The sequence below is a fragment of the Capsicum annuum genome, chromosome 8 (assembly GCF_002878395.1).
Source record: "Capsicum annuum cultivar UCD-10X-F1 chromosome 8, UCD10Xv1.1, whole genome shotgun sequence".
In the NCBI taxonomy this organism is placed as follows: domain Eukaryota; kingdom Viridiplantae; phylum Streptophyta; class Magnoliopsida; order Solanales; family Solanaceae; genus Capsicum; species Capsicum annuum.
This window is the reverse complement of record NC_061118.1, coordinates 167114956-167134257: the sequence shown is the minus strand read 5'-3', so window position 1 is coordinate 167134257 and position 19302 is coordinate 167114956. Positions and strand designations below refer to the sequence as shown.

Genomic DNA, 19302 nt, shown 5'->3' with positions numbered 1-19302 from the left:
ATTAGGGTTTGTTTGTTGGAATGGGCTAGCACTTGAAGAGCTAGTTGGTTCTAAATATGCTAGTTCTTTATAACTTATTGTGGAACTTAATACAGAAATTGTGTCTTCATTGAATAATTTATTATTTCTATATCCTAAATTATCACTTCTCTCTAAACAGTTTTTAAAATGTTCTATACATTCTTCTATTTTCATTTCGTCCTTTTGACATCCTTTACATTTAAAAGTTATATATTTATATTCTTCTGCTAAGTTTTTAGCTTTTTCTATGGCCATATCTACTTCATATCCTTTTGTAAGACTTCTATATTCATAAACTCGCTTTCTGTTTCTATATTACTATCTATTTCGTCATCGTCTAAATTTTTTTTAGTTGTGTAATTATAATCTGTAAACCTGACTGAAGTTTCTCCTTTACTTGTAGTATATAATAGATGAGAGCCTGGTGTAAGAATTTTTGGTTTAGTAAATTTGTTTAAATTCCATTCTAAACCTGCATATATTTCTGGGTCTATTTTTATTGATTTTATTAAATTTATGCCTTTATTTCCCATTATTTCAACTACATCATTTACTTTTAGTTTAAATTTAGTATTACTACTTAAAGTTAATTTTCCAATAAACCCTATGCACATTAATAAATTATTTCCACTATTCATTTCTTCGTACCCTTTAGTTTGAATTTCTATTTTAATGTTTTTTCCAAATTCTTTTAAGTTTATTAGGAAATCTGGACTTATATAGAATATTCCTCCATTAATTGTCATATCTACTTCAGTTAATCCTATTATTGATTTTTTAATGTCTGATCATCAATCATCATATATTGTTATTAATACTTTGGATCCTAGATTCTTTCTAGTTAGACCTTTTATTCCTATAACAATTAAACCCATATGCATCAATATCATTTTATTATTTTTTATATGTCTTAAAGAATTAGCATTTACTAAATCTAGTATTTTAAAATCTTCTCCTATAGCTGATATTTGTTCTTCCCTATAATGTCTATATAGCTGATTGTCTGTAGAAAAATATCTTGTGTTATATAATGTTTTAGGAATTAATAATTTTAATTGATGTTGTTGAAAAATTTGTAAATCTTTATCTACATCTATTATTTCGTTAAGTTCTTGGTTCTGCTCCATATTAGGTTGTCTTCTGCATATTCTGAATAATATATTATTATTTCCTATTTTATTCTCCGAAAAACTTATTCTTTGTCTTTCTTCTCCTTATCTTTCATTATTTTCGATGGTTCTCCGTCTATTTGATAGAAAGTTCATTTTTTGTGGTTTTCTTATTATATTTTTTCTTTCTTGTTTAGGAGTTAATTCAATTCGTTTTAATTGGTTAATAAGTTCTTCTATTTCAAAGTTATTTTTTGGTGGCTCTTGGGCTTCTTTATTTTTTATTAAGATGTCTATTTTCTTATGTAGTTCGGTAATTCCGGTTCTTATTTATATATATATATATATATATATATATTGATTACTATATGCATATGTATGAATTCAACCTATGCTAATGGAACTGTTCATAGGTATGAAGAGATCAAGTTTGTCCCTCCATCAAACAATCACAAAACAGAAGTTCAATCCAAAGACGTTACAATTTTGCCTAATAAAAACGTATCAGCACGACTTTACCTCTCCAAAATCAGTCGAAAAAATAAAAAATTTCCTCTTTTTTTTTACATCCACGGGGGAGGTTTTTGCATAGAATCAACATTTTCTTCCGGGTATGATAGTTACCTCCACAAGCTAACAGCTCAGGCTAATGTATTGGTCGTGTCAATTAATTACAGACTAGCCCCAGTGCATCCAATTCCAGCATATTACGATGATTCATGGGATGTAATGAATTGGGATGCACGAGGGAAAGAGCCCTGGCTGAAACAACATGCCAATTTTTCACGTGTTTTCTTAGCTGGTGATAGTGCTGGAGCTAATATAGCTAACAACATCATGGTTCGTGCAAGTGAGGAAAGTCATTTTGTCCTGTCACTAGTTGGGATGGCACTATTGGATCCATATTTTGGTAATGGTAAGCCTGATGTATTATGGACGTATTTATGCCCGAAAACTAATGGGATTGATGATCCAAGATTCAATCTGGCAGCTCATCCGAAGATACTGTCGAAATTGAAATGCTCCAAGATCTTTGTTTTTACTGCTGGTAAAGATAATTTGAGAGACAGAACTTGGACTTATTACGAAACAATGAAGAAAATTGGGTGGAAAGGTGAATTGGGGATAAAAGAGACAGAAGGGGAGGGACATGTCTTCCACATGTAGAAGTACGTTTCCTTGTGTTCAACTGTAATTTTCTTCGAGAATGCGGTGAATTCCTAAACCAAGCAATCCCTTCATACACCACCTAACATCTACCACTACATTTTTAGTCAAAAAATGAAGAAGATCGATCAGCATCTACAGATGTAGAATTGATCAGATACCAAACAGATTTACCCTTTCCACACCACTTGGTGAGATAGTTGGCACGAAGCTCTACACCCCTCACCTTTGAACTTTCCAAGAATAAACAATAAAATCAACTCAACAGCGGTCATTTAGATGAAAAATTCTTCTACTAAACCATTTCATCACTCAGAAACTCATGAAATTCTGGAGACATCTAAGTGAAGGACATCCAGTTTCAACATCTAAGATAAGTAGATATATATGACTCGAATAAATAGCCAACTCATGTAAAACATAGTAAATGCGATCAAAACCATTGCTCAAAATAGCCGAAATCCATATTGTCATGATACCTTCCAAATTAAGCTTAGACATGTCTAAAACAAGAAGGCCCTGCAAGAGCTCTATAAGCAAATGAATTAATGCATATTACGTGTTGGTAGCTCTAGTGTAAATCTGCTGGCTAGCATGAGCAGATACCATCCTGATCGAACCTTTTGCCATCAAATCTCTTATTGCCTTCCTAGCAAGTGATCCACTAATCTGGACATTCAATCAAATCAACAAATTAGCAAAATTACAATTGACATACTAGCGTACGTACAAACTGTTGGAGTTACTGCTGTTACTGATGCTGTATATCCCACATAAACAGTGTGTATTTTTATCTCTTTAGATAGTTTAGCCCAATAATAATTAGCTGGTAGGCCCATTCTTACTTTTGGGTCCTTTTTGGCCCACTGATGTATAAAGAAGGGCGATCGATCCTTGTAGAGAAGATTAGATATTTTTTCCTGAATCAAAAGGTTTCCTTCATTTCTCTCTCAAACCTTCTCTGTAGAGTTCACTATATTTGTTTGATTCCTGATGATCACACTAGTTTTATATAGTATCAGAGAGAAGATCCATAATCTTCGGTTGATTTTGCATCCTCCGATGGTACCCTTCTGTGTTTTCGTGCTGCATTTTTTGTTTCGATCAACGGAGATTTCCTTTTTGCCGGAATTGTATTTCCGATGTGTATTTTTCAGTTACGCAGATTCTTCTTTTGCAGAAATATTGTCTTCACAGTGCAGTTGGTTTATTTTTTTTGCTGAAAAACTGAGGTCGTAGCTATCTAGCTGAATTTGTAGCTGTTTTTTGATTTTTACACCAAGGCCGTTACCGTTTTTGGTTGCAAAACGGAGGGTATCCTTCCCTTATCACTATCCAATCTGTGCTTTTCTTTTGTTGCCTATTATCATGGTAAATTCAACAACTTCTTCTGCGACTATTGATTACTCTGATCCCTTATATCTTTCTTCATCTGATGTTCCTGAAATCTCTTTGGTTAGTGTACCTTTTTTGGGAACTGGCTTTGGGGGTTGGCGGAGGAATATGATTGTTTCCTTGACTGCTAGAAACAAAATAGGGTTTATAGACGATTCAAATGCTCTACCTGCTGAAGGCACATCTCGTGCTAGACTTTGGGATAGGTGCAATAACATGGTCATATCTTAGTTGACCAGTTCTTTATCCCATTACAAAGCCGAAAGCATACAATACTCTGAAATGGCTGAGAGTATTTGGATTCAGTTGAATAAGAGGTATGGCATGGTTAGTGGAACTAAGATGTTTGAACTTAAGAAGGAATTAGCCTCGACTAGTCAGGGATTTTTGGATATTACGTCCTATTTTAACAAACTTAAACGTTTATGGGATGAACTTCCATTTATTTCCACAAACCATATTAATACTTGTACTTGTGCTGCTAAGGCTGGTTTTCAATAGGAGGAGGAGGAAAATAAAGTTAATCAATTCCTTATAGGTTTAAATGACGCCTATGTTGGAGTTAGGAGTAACCTTCTCATGGTACAACCTTTCCTATCCCTTGACTCTGCCTACAACATCCTGTTTCAGGATGAGAGGCCGAGACAAGTTGTTGTTCCTATCCAATTTCCCAATGAATCTACTTCTTTTCATGCCTCCTTAAACAAAAGGCCTGATACATCTGTACCTCTTAATAAGTCCCAAAATGTTTATCCCTTTCACAACCCCAACTCCTTCAATGCCCCTCCTAAAAGGTTTTCCAATACCTCTCCAAACAAACCTTATAATCTAAGTATCAACTTTGACCAAGATAGGTCCAACCTATTTTGCAAGTATTGCAAAAGAAGTGGAAATGTGATTGAGAAATGTCATAGATTATTTGGTTATCCTGGTGATTCTAGGCCTTTTAGGTCTCCCAATCCAAATTATAAAGGAACAAGATTGGCTGCATCTACTGATGGTCATAATTCTATTCCTGAGAATGGTCATTCTTCAGACCAAGTTTCTGACATCCCGGATGATTTATCCCTTGCCAGCTTATCCAAGGAGCAGCGCAGTCAAGTTGTCAGTCTACTGCAAGGGTTCAATCTTTCAGAAAATCACTCTAGCCTAATGGATTATATTGGTTTTAATTGTATGCCTCTTATTTATGTTTCTGAAGACTCTATCTCCTCTGGTACTTGCGTGATTAGTCAAGTAGATAAAAGCATTTGGATTTTAGATTCTGGTGCCACTGATCACATGACCTCCAATAAAGATCTATTATTCAATATTCAACCTTTAGTCACACCTTATCTAGTCACTCTTCGTAATGGAAATAGGGTGAAAGTGACTTGTACTGGATCCATCCATTTTCTTTCTTTCACTCTACATCATGTCCTCTTTATACCCAGTTTTCAATATAATCTTGTGTCGATTTCAAAGCTTATTTCTCATCTCAATTGCATTGTGTTTTTTATCAAAATTTCTTACATTATACAGGCCCCTTCACTGAAGAGGGCAGTGGTAATTGGTAAATTGGAGCATGGCCTTTACAAGATTATGCAGTCTTCTTCCATCAAGTCTTCTCCCTTAGTGTCAAGTAATCCAGTACTCTTCCTGATGTGTCTCCTCATTTTTCTACTTCTAGTGACAATATTGTTGCGGATGTTTCCTTTAATGATTGTACTTTCAATAGTTCTGTTGATTCTAATTGTAATACATCATCCTTGTTAAATAAAATGAAAGTTTTGTGGCACAATCAATTGGGACATATGCCTTTTGTCAAGATGAAGGATATTTACTTCCATTCCCTATAAATTCTCTCCCAAACAGCCTTTCCTTTGTCATGTTTGCCCTTTAGCTAGACAGTCCAGACTTTCCTTTCCTGATAGCTCAATTAAGACTACTCACCCTTGTCAACTCATCCACATAGACACATGAGGTCCTTACAGTACTCCCACTTATTCCAATTGCAAGTATTTTTTGACTATAGTAGATGACTATACTAGAGCTACTTGGACTCACTCCTTAGGATCCAAGAGTAATGTTTTTTATTTATTCAAAGCCTTTATATCCATGGTTAGGACTCAGTTTTAATCTTTCATCCAAACTGTCAGAAGTGATAATGATCTTGAGCTAGGCTATAGTATTTCCGCCACTCAGTTTTTCATTGATAATGGAATTATTCATCAAACCTCATGTCCTCACACACCCCAAAAAAATAGTATTGTGGAAAGAAAACAAAGACACCTACTTGAAACTTCAAGAGCTTTATTGTTTCAATCTAAGTTGCCTTTAAAATTTTGGGGTGACTCTGTCCTAACTGCTACCTATCTCATTAATAGGTTTCCCTCCAAACTTTTGAACCATAAAACACCCTATGAACTTTTGCATGGCCACATCCATTCTTATTCCCCCTTAAAATTCTTTGGTTGTTTATGTTTCTCTACTATAACTAGGTGTAATAGGGATAAGTTTCAACCTATAGTTGATCCTTGTATTTTTATTGGGTATCCATTAGCAAAGAAAGGGTATAAACTATACAATCCCCAAACTTACCTCACTTTCATTTCTAGAGATGTGGTATTTTATGAATTCTCCTTTCCTTTTGCTGCTTCAGCCATGCCCTTTGTCTTTCCTAATTTCTTTTCCTCCCCATGATCCTCTACAAGTTTCTATTCCATCATCATCTGCACCAACTTTTTCTTCTCCAGTTCTACCCTTTGAAACTCTTACTTCTGTACCTCTAAGGAAATCCAATAGATATCATGCCCCCTCTGCCCATCCTCAGCATTATGTTTGTGACCTTCTCTCCTCCCTATGTGGCTTCGGTTTACTTTCCACTTGCTCTAGTCCTTGCACTTCTCTTGCATCCTTAGATCCACAGTCTTACAAGCAAGCTGCCTGCATTCCTGCTTGGCAGGACGCCATGAACAAGGAATTTGAGGCTCTTTAAGCCAATAACACTTGGTCTATTATTCCTTTACCTGTTGGCAAGAAGCCTATTGGTTGTAAATAAGTTTATAAAACTAAGTACAAAGCTGATGGGTCGGTTGAATGTTATAAGGCTCGGTTGGTTGTTAGGGGTGATACTCAAATTGAAGGTGTTGATTTTAATGAAACATTCTCTGTTATCAAGTTTTCTACTGTTAAATGTCTTGTTGCTGTGGCTCTCAAGAAGGGTTAGCCTTTATTTCAACTCGACGTCAATAACGTCTTTTTACATAGTGATTTAGAGGAGAAGGTCTATATGCGATTTCCCCCTGGCTTAATTGTTGACTATCCCACTAGTTCTTCCCCTTTGGTTTGCCGCTTGCAGAAATCCCTTTATGGGTTACGCCAAGCATCGTGCCAATGGTATATTAAACTTTTGCAAGCTTTTTACTCCCGAGGTTATTCTCATTCTCCTAATGATCATTCCTTGTTTATTAAGAGGTCCAACGCCTCCATTGTGTTGCTTGCTGTTTATGTTGATGATATTATTGTTTCTGGTGATGATTTGGATGACATTTCTGCCTTTTTGAACTCCCAGTTTCACATCAAGGATTTGGTTGTTCTTAATTATTTCTTGGGGATTGAAGTATTTTCTTCCGATGCTGGTTTGTTGTTGCATCAGAAGAAGTTCATCACTAACTTGCTTACTGATTTTGGTTGTGATGTGGTTTCCCCTATTACTTGCCCCCTGGACTTATCCGTTAAATTGAAGGCTAACATGGGTTCTCCACTCCCTAATCCTGAATCTTATCGAAGTTTGGTGGGGAAGCTCAACTTTCTCACTCATACTCAGCCTGACTTGTCTTTTGTTGTCCAGCATTTAAGTCAATTTCTCCAGATGCAAGCTGCCCTTCACTTGCTACGTTATTTGAAAGGCACCTCTACTATGGGTATATTTTTTTCCTAAATCACCTGACTTTTCTTTCAATGCTTACTGTGACAATGACTGCGCAGCCTGTCCCAACACTAATAGATCTGTCACTGGATTTTGTGTTCTGTTAGTGGTTTTCTTCTTACTTGGAAGGCTAAGAAACAACATGCTGTCACCCTTTCTTCTGCGGTGGCTGAATACCGGTCCATTAGTAAGGTTGTTGCTGAGTTAGTTTGGTTGGTCCTTTTGTTGGCTGATTTGAGTATTTCTATTTCCACTCCTATTCCGGTATTTTGTGACAATCAGGCTACCATTCACATTGCTCGTAACCCTGTCTTTCATGAGCAAACCAAACATATTGAGGTGGATTGCCACTTTACTCGCAATAAGTAGAGTGATGGACTTATTGATCTTTTGTATGTTCATACAGGCTCTCAACTTGCCGACATCTTTACCAAGCCACTTACTGGGCTGGTTCATTATCCACTCTTGTTCAATTTGGGTGTTCGCGCCCCCTCCAACTTATGGGTGGTGTGGTGGTGGTGGTGGTGTTGGAGTTACGGCTATTACTGATGCTGTATATCCCACATAAACACTTTGTATTTTTATTTCTTTAGATAGTTTAGCCCAATAATAATTAGCTGGTAGGCCCATTCTTATTTTTGGGTCCTTTTCGGCCCACTGATATATAAAGGAGGACCATTAATCCATCTAGATAAAATTAGATACTTTTTCCTGAATCAAATGTGTTATGACTCAATTATTGCTGCCAATGTCAGCCAAATACTTAAAAAATAATAAAAACAAACAATTTTATGGTTAAAAGTTAGCATCATGATATGCATATAAGCATATAAGCATAACGCAACAACCTATACTTGACGACACGAACAAGTCATTAAATATAGGTTCATCATTCTACATAGCATAGGCTTTGATAGTTATCCTATTTATACTATTATGTTCTAACATGAACAGATTATACAGCCAAGTAGACAGAATATGGCATCCATCAGAGCACACAACATCCTCCAGGACACATCCATAAGGCCTCAAAACAATTACATACTTGGAAACCAACAACGCAAGCAAAACACTTCATTAGATGCACAGATATACGGGTGGAATCCTGCATGATACTGATTGGAATTATAAAATGGCTTAAGTCATCTACAGACCCTTAAAATTATTTCGAAAATTCACTTAAACCACTTAACTAAGGCTTGTACCTATCAGATCCCTAACCCCCTGAATTTTGATTCAATTAGGCCTTTTTTCCCCCTATTCTCATCAGCTCCATGCACATGTCTCCAAACGCCATTGATGTGGAAAGCTATTCCACTTAAACCTCTCCACGTGTATTAAATATATCCACATATACTTTAATATATTTAAATGGTAAAAAATTCATTTGGATGAAAATCTTTCTCTCTCCCCGACGTTAATTTCTCTCCCTCTTCGAATAACCCCAATTTAACCCTAATTTAACAAAAATTCCACTTAAATTGAAGAAGAAATTTAGGGGTTTTGCTCATATCTTCCTCGTGTAAGTGTTATTATGATTTATATTTGTTAAATTGCTGAATTTTAGCATAATTTAGTTTTTAGGATTTTGATATTTTACTGTTAGAAATGTGCTTTTGGAAATATTTCGTCACTTTCTTAACATGCATTAAAGATTGTAGATTTTAGTTTGTTGGTGTGTACTTTGGGTATATTCCATTAACTAACTTTGATTTTTTTTCCTTTGTTGCAGCTGACATAAAAAATGGAGATAATTTTCACAAGATTTCACCATGGGGGAGCCTTTTCCAATACGGGTGTCCCTATATATGTTGGAAGTTGTGTGACATAACTAAGGTACATTGACAAGGACCACTTTTTCATACTGAAATTGTTATTTTATACTAAAGAATTGGGGTATAAAACTGTTAGGGGTTATTATTATCAAGATGCAATAACTAAACAATTCAACTTAGGTGAAAACTGACCGATATCTCCTTGAACTAGTTAAAGACTTAAAACATGAGGACTCTATTGCTTTTTATGTCTATCATGTTTTAGATGAACCAATTCTTAACCCTGATGGTCCCACTGGTTTTTTACCTGCACCTGATGTTATTGAGGGTGAGGACCTAGAAAGAGAAAGTGTTGGTATTGCTGATAGTGCTAACATAGAGAGAGAATCTGTTGGAGTAGAGGAAGAGAGAGGCTGATCTAGAAGATTTTAACCTAGAAGATGTTGAGTTAGAGAATGTTAACTTAGGTAAAGAGAGGGAGGCTCGTTGATAATGCTCAACTTACACCTCAAATTAGTGTAAGGCAGTCGTCGTCAATATATTTACCCAACTTTGGAGTTGGGGTTGAATCCACAGGGAACAATGTGAGTGGCGATTAAACTAGTTTGAAATTATAACTACAAGTTAAATTCAAACAAATGATACAAAAATATAAAATGGGGTTTTAGTATTAATGTTTGTAATCAATATAAATGGAAAATCAGAGTTATGTTCACTGTGGGTTTCGGGAATTGACAGATACTAGGTAATGCTTGAGATTCTTGGAGTAAGTAGGAACAGCAAAATATCCCTGACGACTATACTATCTGACTTATCTCTCGACCTCACCAGACAATTTATTATCTAATTCTCTCGAACTTAGATAACTTATCTATTTCCAATAGGATGTTATCTCAGGTAGATTAATCCAGTTACAACATTAATCATTAAACAGAAGGTTGGTAGCTTCCGAGTCCCTGTTGATAATTCACGTCCTCTAGTCTGTTTCTCTGTTCAAGCAAATAAACCTAAGGCATAGCCTATTGTTTTCAACCAATAGATTGTAAGTTAAAACAACAGAATTTCAAGACGTCCTACTACTCTTTGAACCCTTTAAGTACCTAGCAGCATATCAAACCCTAATCCATGGATCCCATAACTCGGGCTAATGGAATTAGCCGCTCATAATTTGATAAATGAAAAAAAAGTTAAATTCATGATAGTATGGATAAACTTACGAATGGATGAAAACAACAATTATTTCTTCACAAGAGAATAATCCACAATAGTTGATAAGTGTTGAAGGGAAAACAAGAAAAATACTTGATGAAAAAGATAAGGCAATGTACGTTCCTCCCAAGTTCCAAAAATAAGATTGAGAGAGATCCTGAATAAAACCCTCAAAACTTCTATTTATACCTAAACTTAATTATGGAAATAAAATAACAAAATAAATAAAATTATCGGATTAGGTGACACCCTGGCTGACGCCACGTCAAGGGTCTGACGCCTTAGCACGGATGGCGTCAGATTAGCTCCAGTTGTCTTCAAGTTCTGTCTAAAGCTGACAATGTTGCTGACGCCGTATCACGGATCTGACGGCGTTTCACTGTCGTCGTCAGATGTCTTCTCTTTTTGCTAATTCTCTGCTTAAGGCTGACGCCCTTATTGATGCCTTATCACAACTTTGACGCCACATCACCAACGTCGTTAAAACTGCTTCTCAGACTGCAACTCCCTGGTTAAGGCTGACGTCAATGTTGATAGCCTATCACAAGGCTGGTGACATATCACAGTTGTCGTCATCCATGTTTTCAGCTCTTTTTTCTCAGATTTCAGCTCTTTTGCTCCATTGTTATTTATTTCCATGCATCTTGACTTTCCTACAAAATCTTAAGAAATAACATCAAAACACCAATAATTACTTAAGAACTTACAATTATTTCAAGTTAAAAAGTCTTAAATATGCTACAAAAATCTAGCACATCACTCGTGTATAAGATGTTAACCTAGATGATATTGGTGTATAAGGAGGTGATGAGGCTGATGTAGAAGATATCCATGTAGAAGATGTTAACCTAGAAGATATTTGTGTAGAAGGAGGTGATGAGGCTGATGTAGAAGATATCCATGTAGAAGATGTTAATATAGAAAGTGAGTTATCAGATTACTTGAGTAGTGATTCAAATCTTGGAGATATTCCTTCAGAAGATGGCTTGGATGTTGATGAGGAGTTGAGGGCTTTTAGACAAGAAAAAAGGAAAAACAAAGTCAATAACAAAGCCAACAATAAATAAAGAAAACAAAAAGCAAGAAAAAAGGTTGTTGAAACTGAAGAAGTACCTGTGGGAGTTGCTGGTTGTGTAGATAGAGGCTTTAGAGATATTGGAAAAAATAAGGCTACCAAATATGCTGAAAATTTGGGTGGAGATGAGGAATATCTTCATAGTTATGACTGTTGGAGTGAAGATAGTGAAGAGATAGATGTAGATGCTGTTAGAGGAGTAGATCTACCTAGAAGAAGGAGCAGCAAAAAAATTAGGTATGATGAAAATTGTGAGTTTGCTGTGTTTGAGCTTGGAATAATTTTTGAGGGTGCAAAATAGTTTAGAAAAGTTGTTGCAGATTATGCTGTAGAGTATAGAAGACAGTTGAAATTAAAACCTAATGAGAAACATAGAATAAGGGTGAAGTGTATTGCAGCTAATTACAACTGGTTGCTGTTTGCTTCTACTGATAGGGATTCAGGTGATTTTATTGTTTAGAACTATAACCCTATTCATAAGTGTATTCCTCTAAATAATAACACAATGTGTGATTCAAAGCTGGTTGCTAGAAAGTTCAAGGACAAAATTGTTTCTCAGCTATACATTAGGATTCGGGAAATTCAGGATTTGGTAAGAGAGGTGTTGGGTCTTTATGTAGGTAAAACTATTTGTTATAGGGATAAACAGATTGTTATGAGGGAGAATATGGGTGATTGAAAGCTGAAATTTGCCAGATTATGTGACTATGCAGATATGATCAAGAAAACAAATCCTGAAAGTTCTTGTTGAATAAAAATTGACAAAGAAACTGAACCAGGGAAGAACCTGTTTGTTTATTTCTATGTGTGCTTGCATGCCTTCAAGCAAGGATGGTTAGATGGGTGTAGGAAAATTATTGGTTTGATAGATGCTTTCTCAAAGGAGCTTCTAAGGGTGAGTTGTTGGTTGCTGTAGGGATAAATGGGAACAACCAAATGTATTCTATTGCATGGGCAGTTATAGATACTGAAACAAAACATAGCTGGGAATGGTTCATAAGGTATCTGATTGCTGATTTAAATCTGAGAACTGGTGAAGGCTTGACTGTAATGTTAGACCAACAAAAGGTTCCACTACTTAATTATTTTTCTAATTACTTAACTTTATTTTTCAATAAAATTTCTGTTTTAATCATACTTATACTTATTACAGGACCTTGTTCCTATTTTGATGAATTTATTACCAAATACTGAGAGAAGAATGTGTGCTAGACATATTTAGAGCAATTGGCATGTGCACTGGAGAAGAGAAGAAAGAAGGAAGCAGTTTTGGAGATGTGCAAAAGCAAGTTTTGAAGTAAAGTTTAGAGATATTATAGAAAATAACATATGTAAGACTTTTAATTCTTGAATTTTAGCTGCTAGACATAAATCCATAATCACAATGTTAGAGGATATCAGGCATAAAATCATGAATAGGCATGTAGATATGATCAGATTTTCAGAAACATGAATTTCAGACATTGCACCTATGACAAGAACTATTTTAGAAGATAACAAGGATAATTCAAATAGGTGTAGAGTACTATGGAATGGAGTTAATGGTTTTGAAATTGGGGATGGGGGTTACACATTTGTTGTTCACTTGGACAAAAAGTATTGTGATTGTAGGTTATGGATGTTAAGAGGTATTCCTTGTACTCATGCAATTTGTGCTTATTATTACTTGAATGAAGATCCTGATCAACATGTAGAGCACTGGTATAGGAAAGAAACCTTTCTTAAGTCTTATAGTCATTTCATTCAACCAATTACCAATATGAGAATGTGGTCGAAAATCACAAACCCGTCAATTAAGCCTCCAAAATCAAGAAAGATGCCAGGCAAACCTGGCAAGAACAGAAGGAAGAACAAGGATGAGCCAAAAAAATGAGGCTAACTCTAAAAAAAGGTATCAAGATGACCTGTTCAAGGTGCAAGCAAGTTGACCATAACAAGACTATGCGTGCAAAAAGGGTAAGCCTTAAATGAATTTCATAATAGTTTGTAAAGTTAACATATTTCTTAACTTTTTCATATTTCTGTCTGTCTGTTAGAATGGGATTGGGAGAAGTAATATGTTTCAACCTAGCTCTCAGCCTACAGTCTCATGGAATCCACCACCACCATAATCAAGTTCTATTTTTATGGTGATACCAGTGCAATGCCAAGAGATACCTACACTCAAAGTCAGACAACAAGAGTAAGTTATATATGTTCTGCCGCCTTAATATTCTTCTCCTTATTATTATTATTATTATAAATTGCTAAAAATATTGTGTTGCATTTATTCACAGTCAAGCTTCACCTTTCATACATATGCAACTACACAATTCAGTCAATCAGGATCTGTTTGTGCTGACATAACTGTTGTGCCAAGAGCACCTTAAAGAAAGGTGTCAAGTGTGGCTGGTAGAGGTCATGGTGCTACTGGTAGAGGTAAAGGTGCTGCTGGTAGAGGTAAAGGTGGTTCTAGTAGGGATCAGTGTGATGTTGATAGGGGAGGTGGTTCTGATAGGGGTCAATGTAGTGCTGATACGAGAGGTGGTTCTGGTAGGGGTCAAGGAGGGATTGGTAGAGGATTGGCAAGAAAAATAGTCAATGCGAGAGGGACCACATTTGAAAGTGGAAGAAATGCTTTTTCCAGTCAAGTTCCACCTTTGCCAACCAACAAGAGGCATACAATGCTACCTCATTTGTTGTTGCTACTGGATACAAAAGGCCTGCAACTGGTTTTGGTGTTTACTCTGATCCAGCAGCTGGAACCCAAGTGTACAATGTAGTTTTCTCTGTCTCATTATTTACCTATAATAATGTTTTCATTCAACTTTTCAATGTTCATTGTCTTACAATTTTGCCTAATTTTGTAGCCTGGTACATCAAGTGAGAGGGTTCTTTATGGAGGTATAAATTTAAAGAGTGCTTCACCAATCAATATAGATATTAGTTTTAAGCCTAGTGGTCTAAAGTGGAATGGAAAAGATGCAGTCACCAGCACACAATAGCAACAAATGAAAGCAAATAAGCGAAAAAAGTGGATGCAGCCAAGTCTTCTTCATCAGTTGGATCTTTTAAGAAGTAGTTCATTTAGAAATGATTTGTACTGTAATGAGGGTTAATGACTTTGAACAAATTGTGTTACTAGTTTTTGGACAGCTTTTCTTAGGTAGCAGTTAATGACTTTGGTGTATGCTACAGTAGAACTATTATGCTCAATGTTGAGCTTTTTTCGAACACCTTGTTTACTGATGTATGCAGTTTTTAGAAGATCAACTTTGAGCTGTTTTAATATGATATATTGTTTCTTACACTTTTTAGCTCAATCTTGAACAATTTTAATATGATGTGCTGTTTCTAATATAGTTCATTTTTATCAATACCTTCAGTAGTTACAAATAGGCTATATGATTATACCTTCAGTAGCTGCAAAACTAGACACAATGTAATTGACAATGTGATTGTCATACAAAACATGACAATTCATTCACATTCAACATGTCAAAATGATACAATCTAACCAAACAACTACTACAAATTAACCATTACAAACTAAACTAACCAAACAACTACAACTAATAACTATTACAAACTAACCATTACAATATCCAATTGCCTATTCAATAGGCAAACTTAACTACTACCTTACACCATATTAAAGAACCACTTTACAGTAAGAACAATGAGAAGAAGTAGAATAATTCTATTCAATTTGAGTTTAGCACATTCCCTTTCAAGTTTAACTTTTTTGAGTTTTTGCCTCAATGCAATCAACTTCTCTTCACTACTTTCAATTTCTCACACAAAGTGTCCCTCTCTTGTTCAACGTCTTTGAGCTTTTGCTTCAATCGATCACACAAATTTTCACTATCTTTGCACCTAATCATTAAGCTCGACTACCTCAGAATATTGATGCATAGAAATTGAAGGTTTTTGATCAATCCATTTAAAATGCCCAATATCCACTATTTTCCTAAAATGCAAAAACAGTAGAATAATCAAAAAATCACCAAAAAATAAAATTAAGATCTGTGAAAATGATACAAGCCTTTGGAACTTTACATCCTAAAAATCTATGACCCGCATTTGATGGAGTCCTTGAAGTTCTTAAAGGACAAAATTCGGTACAATAACACAAATCGGGAACCTCAACATTAACGAAATTTTTCGACATTCTCATCGAAAATGAGAGAAAAAATGATTTAAGAGAAATTATGAGATAAATTTGATAGTGAGATGAGAGAAATTGAGAGAGAAATGAGCTATGGAGGAGGGAATGAAAGAAAAAAAAAAGAAATTAGGTTAAATAAAGAGGGAAAGTGAAGGGGATGACAAAAGTAACGTTATTTAACGTTAACTTTTGCCACATGGACTGACTGGTTTTTCACTCCTCCCGCGCCTCCCACGGTTACGCAGCACGCGATGTGCCATGTAGGCAAAAAAGGTCCAATTGAATCAAAATTCGGGGGTAGGGGCCTGATAGGTACAAGCCTTAGTTGAAGGGTCTAAGTGAATTTTCGGGATAAGTTTGAGGGCCTATCGATGACTTAAGCCAAGTTAAAAACTTAGATCGTTACAATACTCTTCAAATTCATTTTTTGGCAAAAAAAATCGACCTTCCCAGATTGGTTTGCATTGTTCCCTATTTTTTTGCGTTAAAAACACCTAATTTGGTTGGTGCCAATTTTACTAAAATATATATATACATAGTAGGACTTCTCTATAACGTCACCTCATTATAATGACATTACACTCTAGCAACTTGATTTTCTTAAAATCAATTTTTTATATTATATTTTACTTCTCTCTTTATAAAATTATCTCTCTATAATAACATACTCAAATATTATGTAATAATATTTTGTAAGAAATATATTACTCCATATTATAAAATAAATACCAAAATATTTATGGTAATAATTATTAATGTTACACATACAATAAATTTTAAGTATGAATATCTAATTTTTTTAAAAAATTACTCAATTTAAATGGTGCATATTAGTATTTCATAACTTTACAAGGAAAATGCTACTAATGTTTGACTTTTTTTATTTATGATCTTTCTAATTTTGCATACTTTTGTTAAATGAAACTTGAACGTCAAATATCAATAAATATATAGTGTAACAACACCTCTCTATAGCAGCCATAATATTTTCAGATAAACGTTATCACTATAAAAAGATTTTACTGTATTTTAAAAGTATGTCTATATATAAGAACTTGATTTCTTTATAATTCCATCTCTATCTTATGCAAAGCATATTATTAATTTTTTCTAAAATGTCGGACTTTTATCTTTATGAAAAGCATTTCATACCTAGGATAACAATAATCTATGATTCTTCAAGTGTCATCACTATCAATCTTTTGAACTACTTTCTCCGGTCCATTCAATTATGAGAAACTATAGTCAGGGGCGGAGCCGGCCTTTTATTCGGGTTCTGTCGAACCTTCTTCGACGAAAAAATATATTATTTATAAATGATTAAAATTATTTTTTATGTGATTATAGTAGGTGTTGAACTCTCTTCGGCTAAGTTTTCTTTGAATATGAAACCCACTTAATTGAAATCCTAAGTTTTCTTTGAATATGAAACCCCCTTTTTTGAAATCCTGGCTCCGTCCTAACTATAGTAAAGTCTTTCAATTTTTGTTTTGTACTAATAATATACTCAACTTAGAAATTTTCTATTATAAAAGCACTACCGAACTAAATTTGTCATTAAAAATTTTGACATCAAAAATAAATTAATTTTTTATATCATATAGAGAAAAGACATGAAAATGATCATAACCTTATCATATCAATTTACTTTAGTCCTTTAATTTAACTGGTAATTATTTATCCTTTTAATAATTTTATAGTAAATTAATTAAATATCACCTCAAAAATATAAAATCACTCTCACAGAGAAGGTGCATCACACTCGTGTCACACCACAGTCACGTAAAAAATTATTTAAAAAAAGATGCCACTAATATATATATAATAAAATTCAAAAGATACCACTTTCTTCTTCCCCGCCTCACCTTGGCAAGATGCTACGATTGATTCTAATGCTGCATTTTTGGGGTTAATATGTGTACACATAAGTTTGATTTTATTAAACTTTGATAAGATTTAATAAAAGTTTTTTTATTATAGTCACATGGATATTTAAGATAAAAACATTAGATATCTTAAACCATAATTTAAGATAAAAAATCGGCCAAATTAAATTTTAATTACCTATTATTTTTACATATAAATATATTTATAAAATTATAATTACCTATTATTTTCACGTATAAATATATATTAGAGTTTTGAATTTTAATAAAATTAATTTTTACTATTTTGCTCATTTATTTCATTATAGTTTGTCATTAAATTATATACTCAATTAATATTTCTCACTATTATTTTTTTATCTTAAAAATAATTTTAAACTTTTATCGAAAATATGTTATATAGATTAAAAAAAATTATAAAAAGTTTCTTTTTAAAAATAAAAAGAGAAACAAATGTTGATATAAATATAAGGATAAAATAGGTATTTTAAAAAATCAAATAGGATAAAGGAGGAAGAATGATTATTATTCAAAATTAAGGAAGATGTTACGTCATATAAAATTAAAACATAAATATTATTAGTACACTATGATCCAATTTAGGGTTGAGACTAATATTCATAATATAAAATATAACAGAAAGGGAGAAAAAAGGTCAGAAAATTAAGAAAGCACGAATAAAAAAACATTTTGTAAGAATTTATTATTATCTTTCGATCTTGTCCAACATCACTTCTTTACCTTGCTAAAGCTAATGATCGTACATGGACAAACCTTTTACTTTCTTCAATTACTCAAAATCAATATTGTATATATCTTTAATCAAAGAACGTACATAATTAGATGTAAATATTTAATGATACACTTACGACAACATCAAAATGCATATTAAAAGTGTTAACCTCAATTTCTTTGTGACTAATCAATTAGCCCACATATGATCAATCAAAAAAAAAATATTGCAAGAATAATTTCCTCCTAAATAATAAATTTAGATAGATCATCTAACTTTCGAAATAATAAATCGTATGTTAATTAAATTAATAGAATTTGTACCTCAATTATCTGCGTTCTTTTGAAGCTTAAAATTTGAATTGAAATTTTCATCCTACCCACATTTTTCCGAGTGAGGTCGACAACTATCAAATATAAATTATGATAAAATCTCAAAAATTGATAGAATCTCAAAATACCACAAAGCACCAACATTTAAAAGCAACGAATAACTAATAGCTGATAAAAAGAATTTCAAAGTGCAAAGAAAATATAAATTAAATAGAAAAGTAAAGAGATAAAAAAATCATACAATTACTTGGATGCTAACATTAAAAAAAAGAGTTTACTTAATTTGTTTTCTATTTTAAGTAAAGTTCTTGCCAAAATAACCTATCCATTTTTGTGAAATGATTGTTAAAAAGGGACCGAAAAATTCAGTCAACAAATAACTACTAAAATAGTATTTTGTTAGTATTAAAGTTCATATTTGGTTACATCTTTTTATGTAAAAGATTAATTTATTATCAGTTCCTCAAATGTAAATTAATATTTGAAAATTAATAATATTTTTAATTATGTTTAAATAAGAAAAGATTAATAACCTTGAAAATT

At 33.6% G+C, this 19302-nt stretch overlaps 2 protein-coding genes across 2 annotated transcripts; both read left to right on the top strand.

Moving 5' to 3' along the window:
- Positions 1 to 1508: 1508 nt before the first annotated feature.
- LOC124886711 (2-hydroxyisoflavanone dehydratase-like) lies at positions 1509 to 3631 on the top strand. The gene has a single exon (XM_047395643.1). It carries the CDS (start codon positions 1509 to 1511, stop codon positions 2295 to 2297), a length of 789 nt encoding a protein of 262 aa, XP_047251599.1. The 3' UTR covers positions 2298 to 3631.
- An 8535-nt stretch (positions 3632 to 12166) lies between these two features.
- LOC124886710 lies at positions 12167 to 14645 on the top strand. Its single transcript, XM_047395642.1, has 4 exons — positions 12167 to 12253; positions 14037 to 14225; positions 14288 to 14419; positions 14511 to 14645. The coding sequence occupies exons 1-4, from the start codon at positions 12167 to 12169 to the stop codon at positions 14643 to 14645; spliced, it is 543 nt and encodes a 180-aa protein (XP_047251598.1).
- Positions 14646 to 19302: the final 4657 nt, after the last annotated feature.

What these genes read in the sequence shown, in the direction of transcription:
- LOC124886710 (XM_047395642.1), top strand. Translation starts at nt 12,167, where the DNA reads ATGTGTGATTCAAAGCTGGTTGCTAGAAAGTTCAAGGACAAAATTGTT. An exon ending in GAGGGATTGGTAGAGGATTG is followed by an intron (nt 14,226 to 14,287) that starts GCAAGAAAAATA and finishes TGCTTTTTCCAG; the next exon opens with TCAAGTTCCACCTTTGCCAA. An exon ending in CTGGAACCCAAGTGTACAAT is followed by an intron (nt 14,420 to 14,510) that starts GTAGTTTTCTCT and finishes CTAATTTTGTAG; the next exon opens with CCTGGTACATCAAGTGAGAG.
- LOC124886711 (XM_047395643.1), top strand. Translation starts at nt 1,509, where the DNA reads ATGAATTCAACCTATGCTAATGGAACTGTTCATAGGTATGAAGAGATC.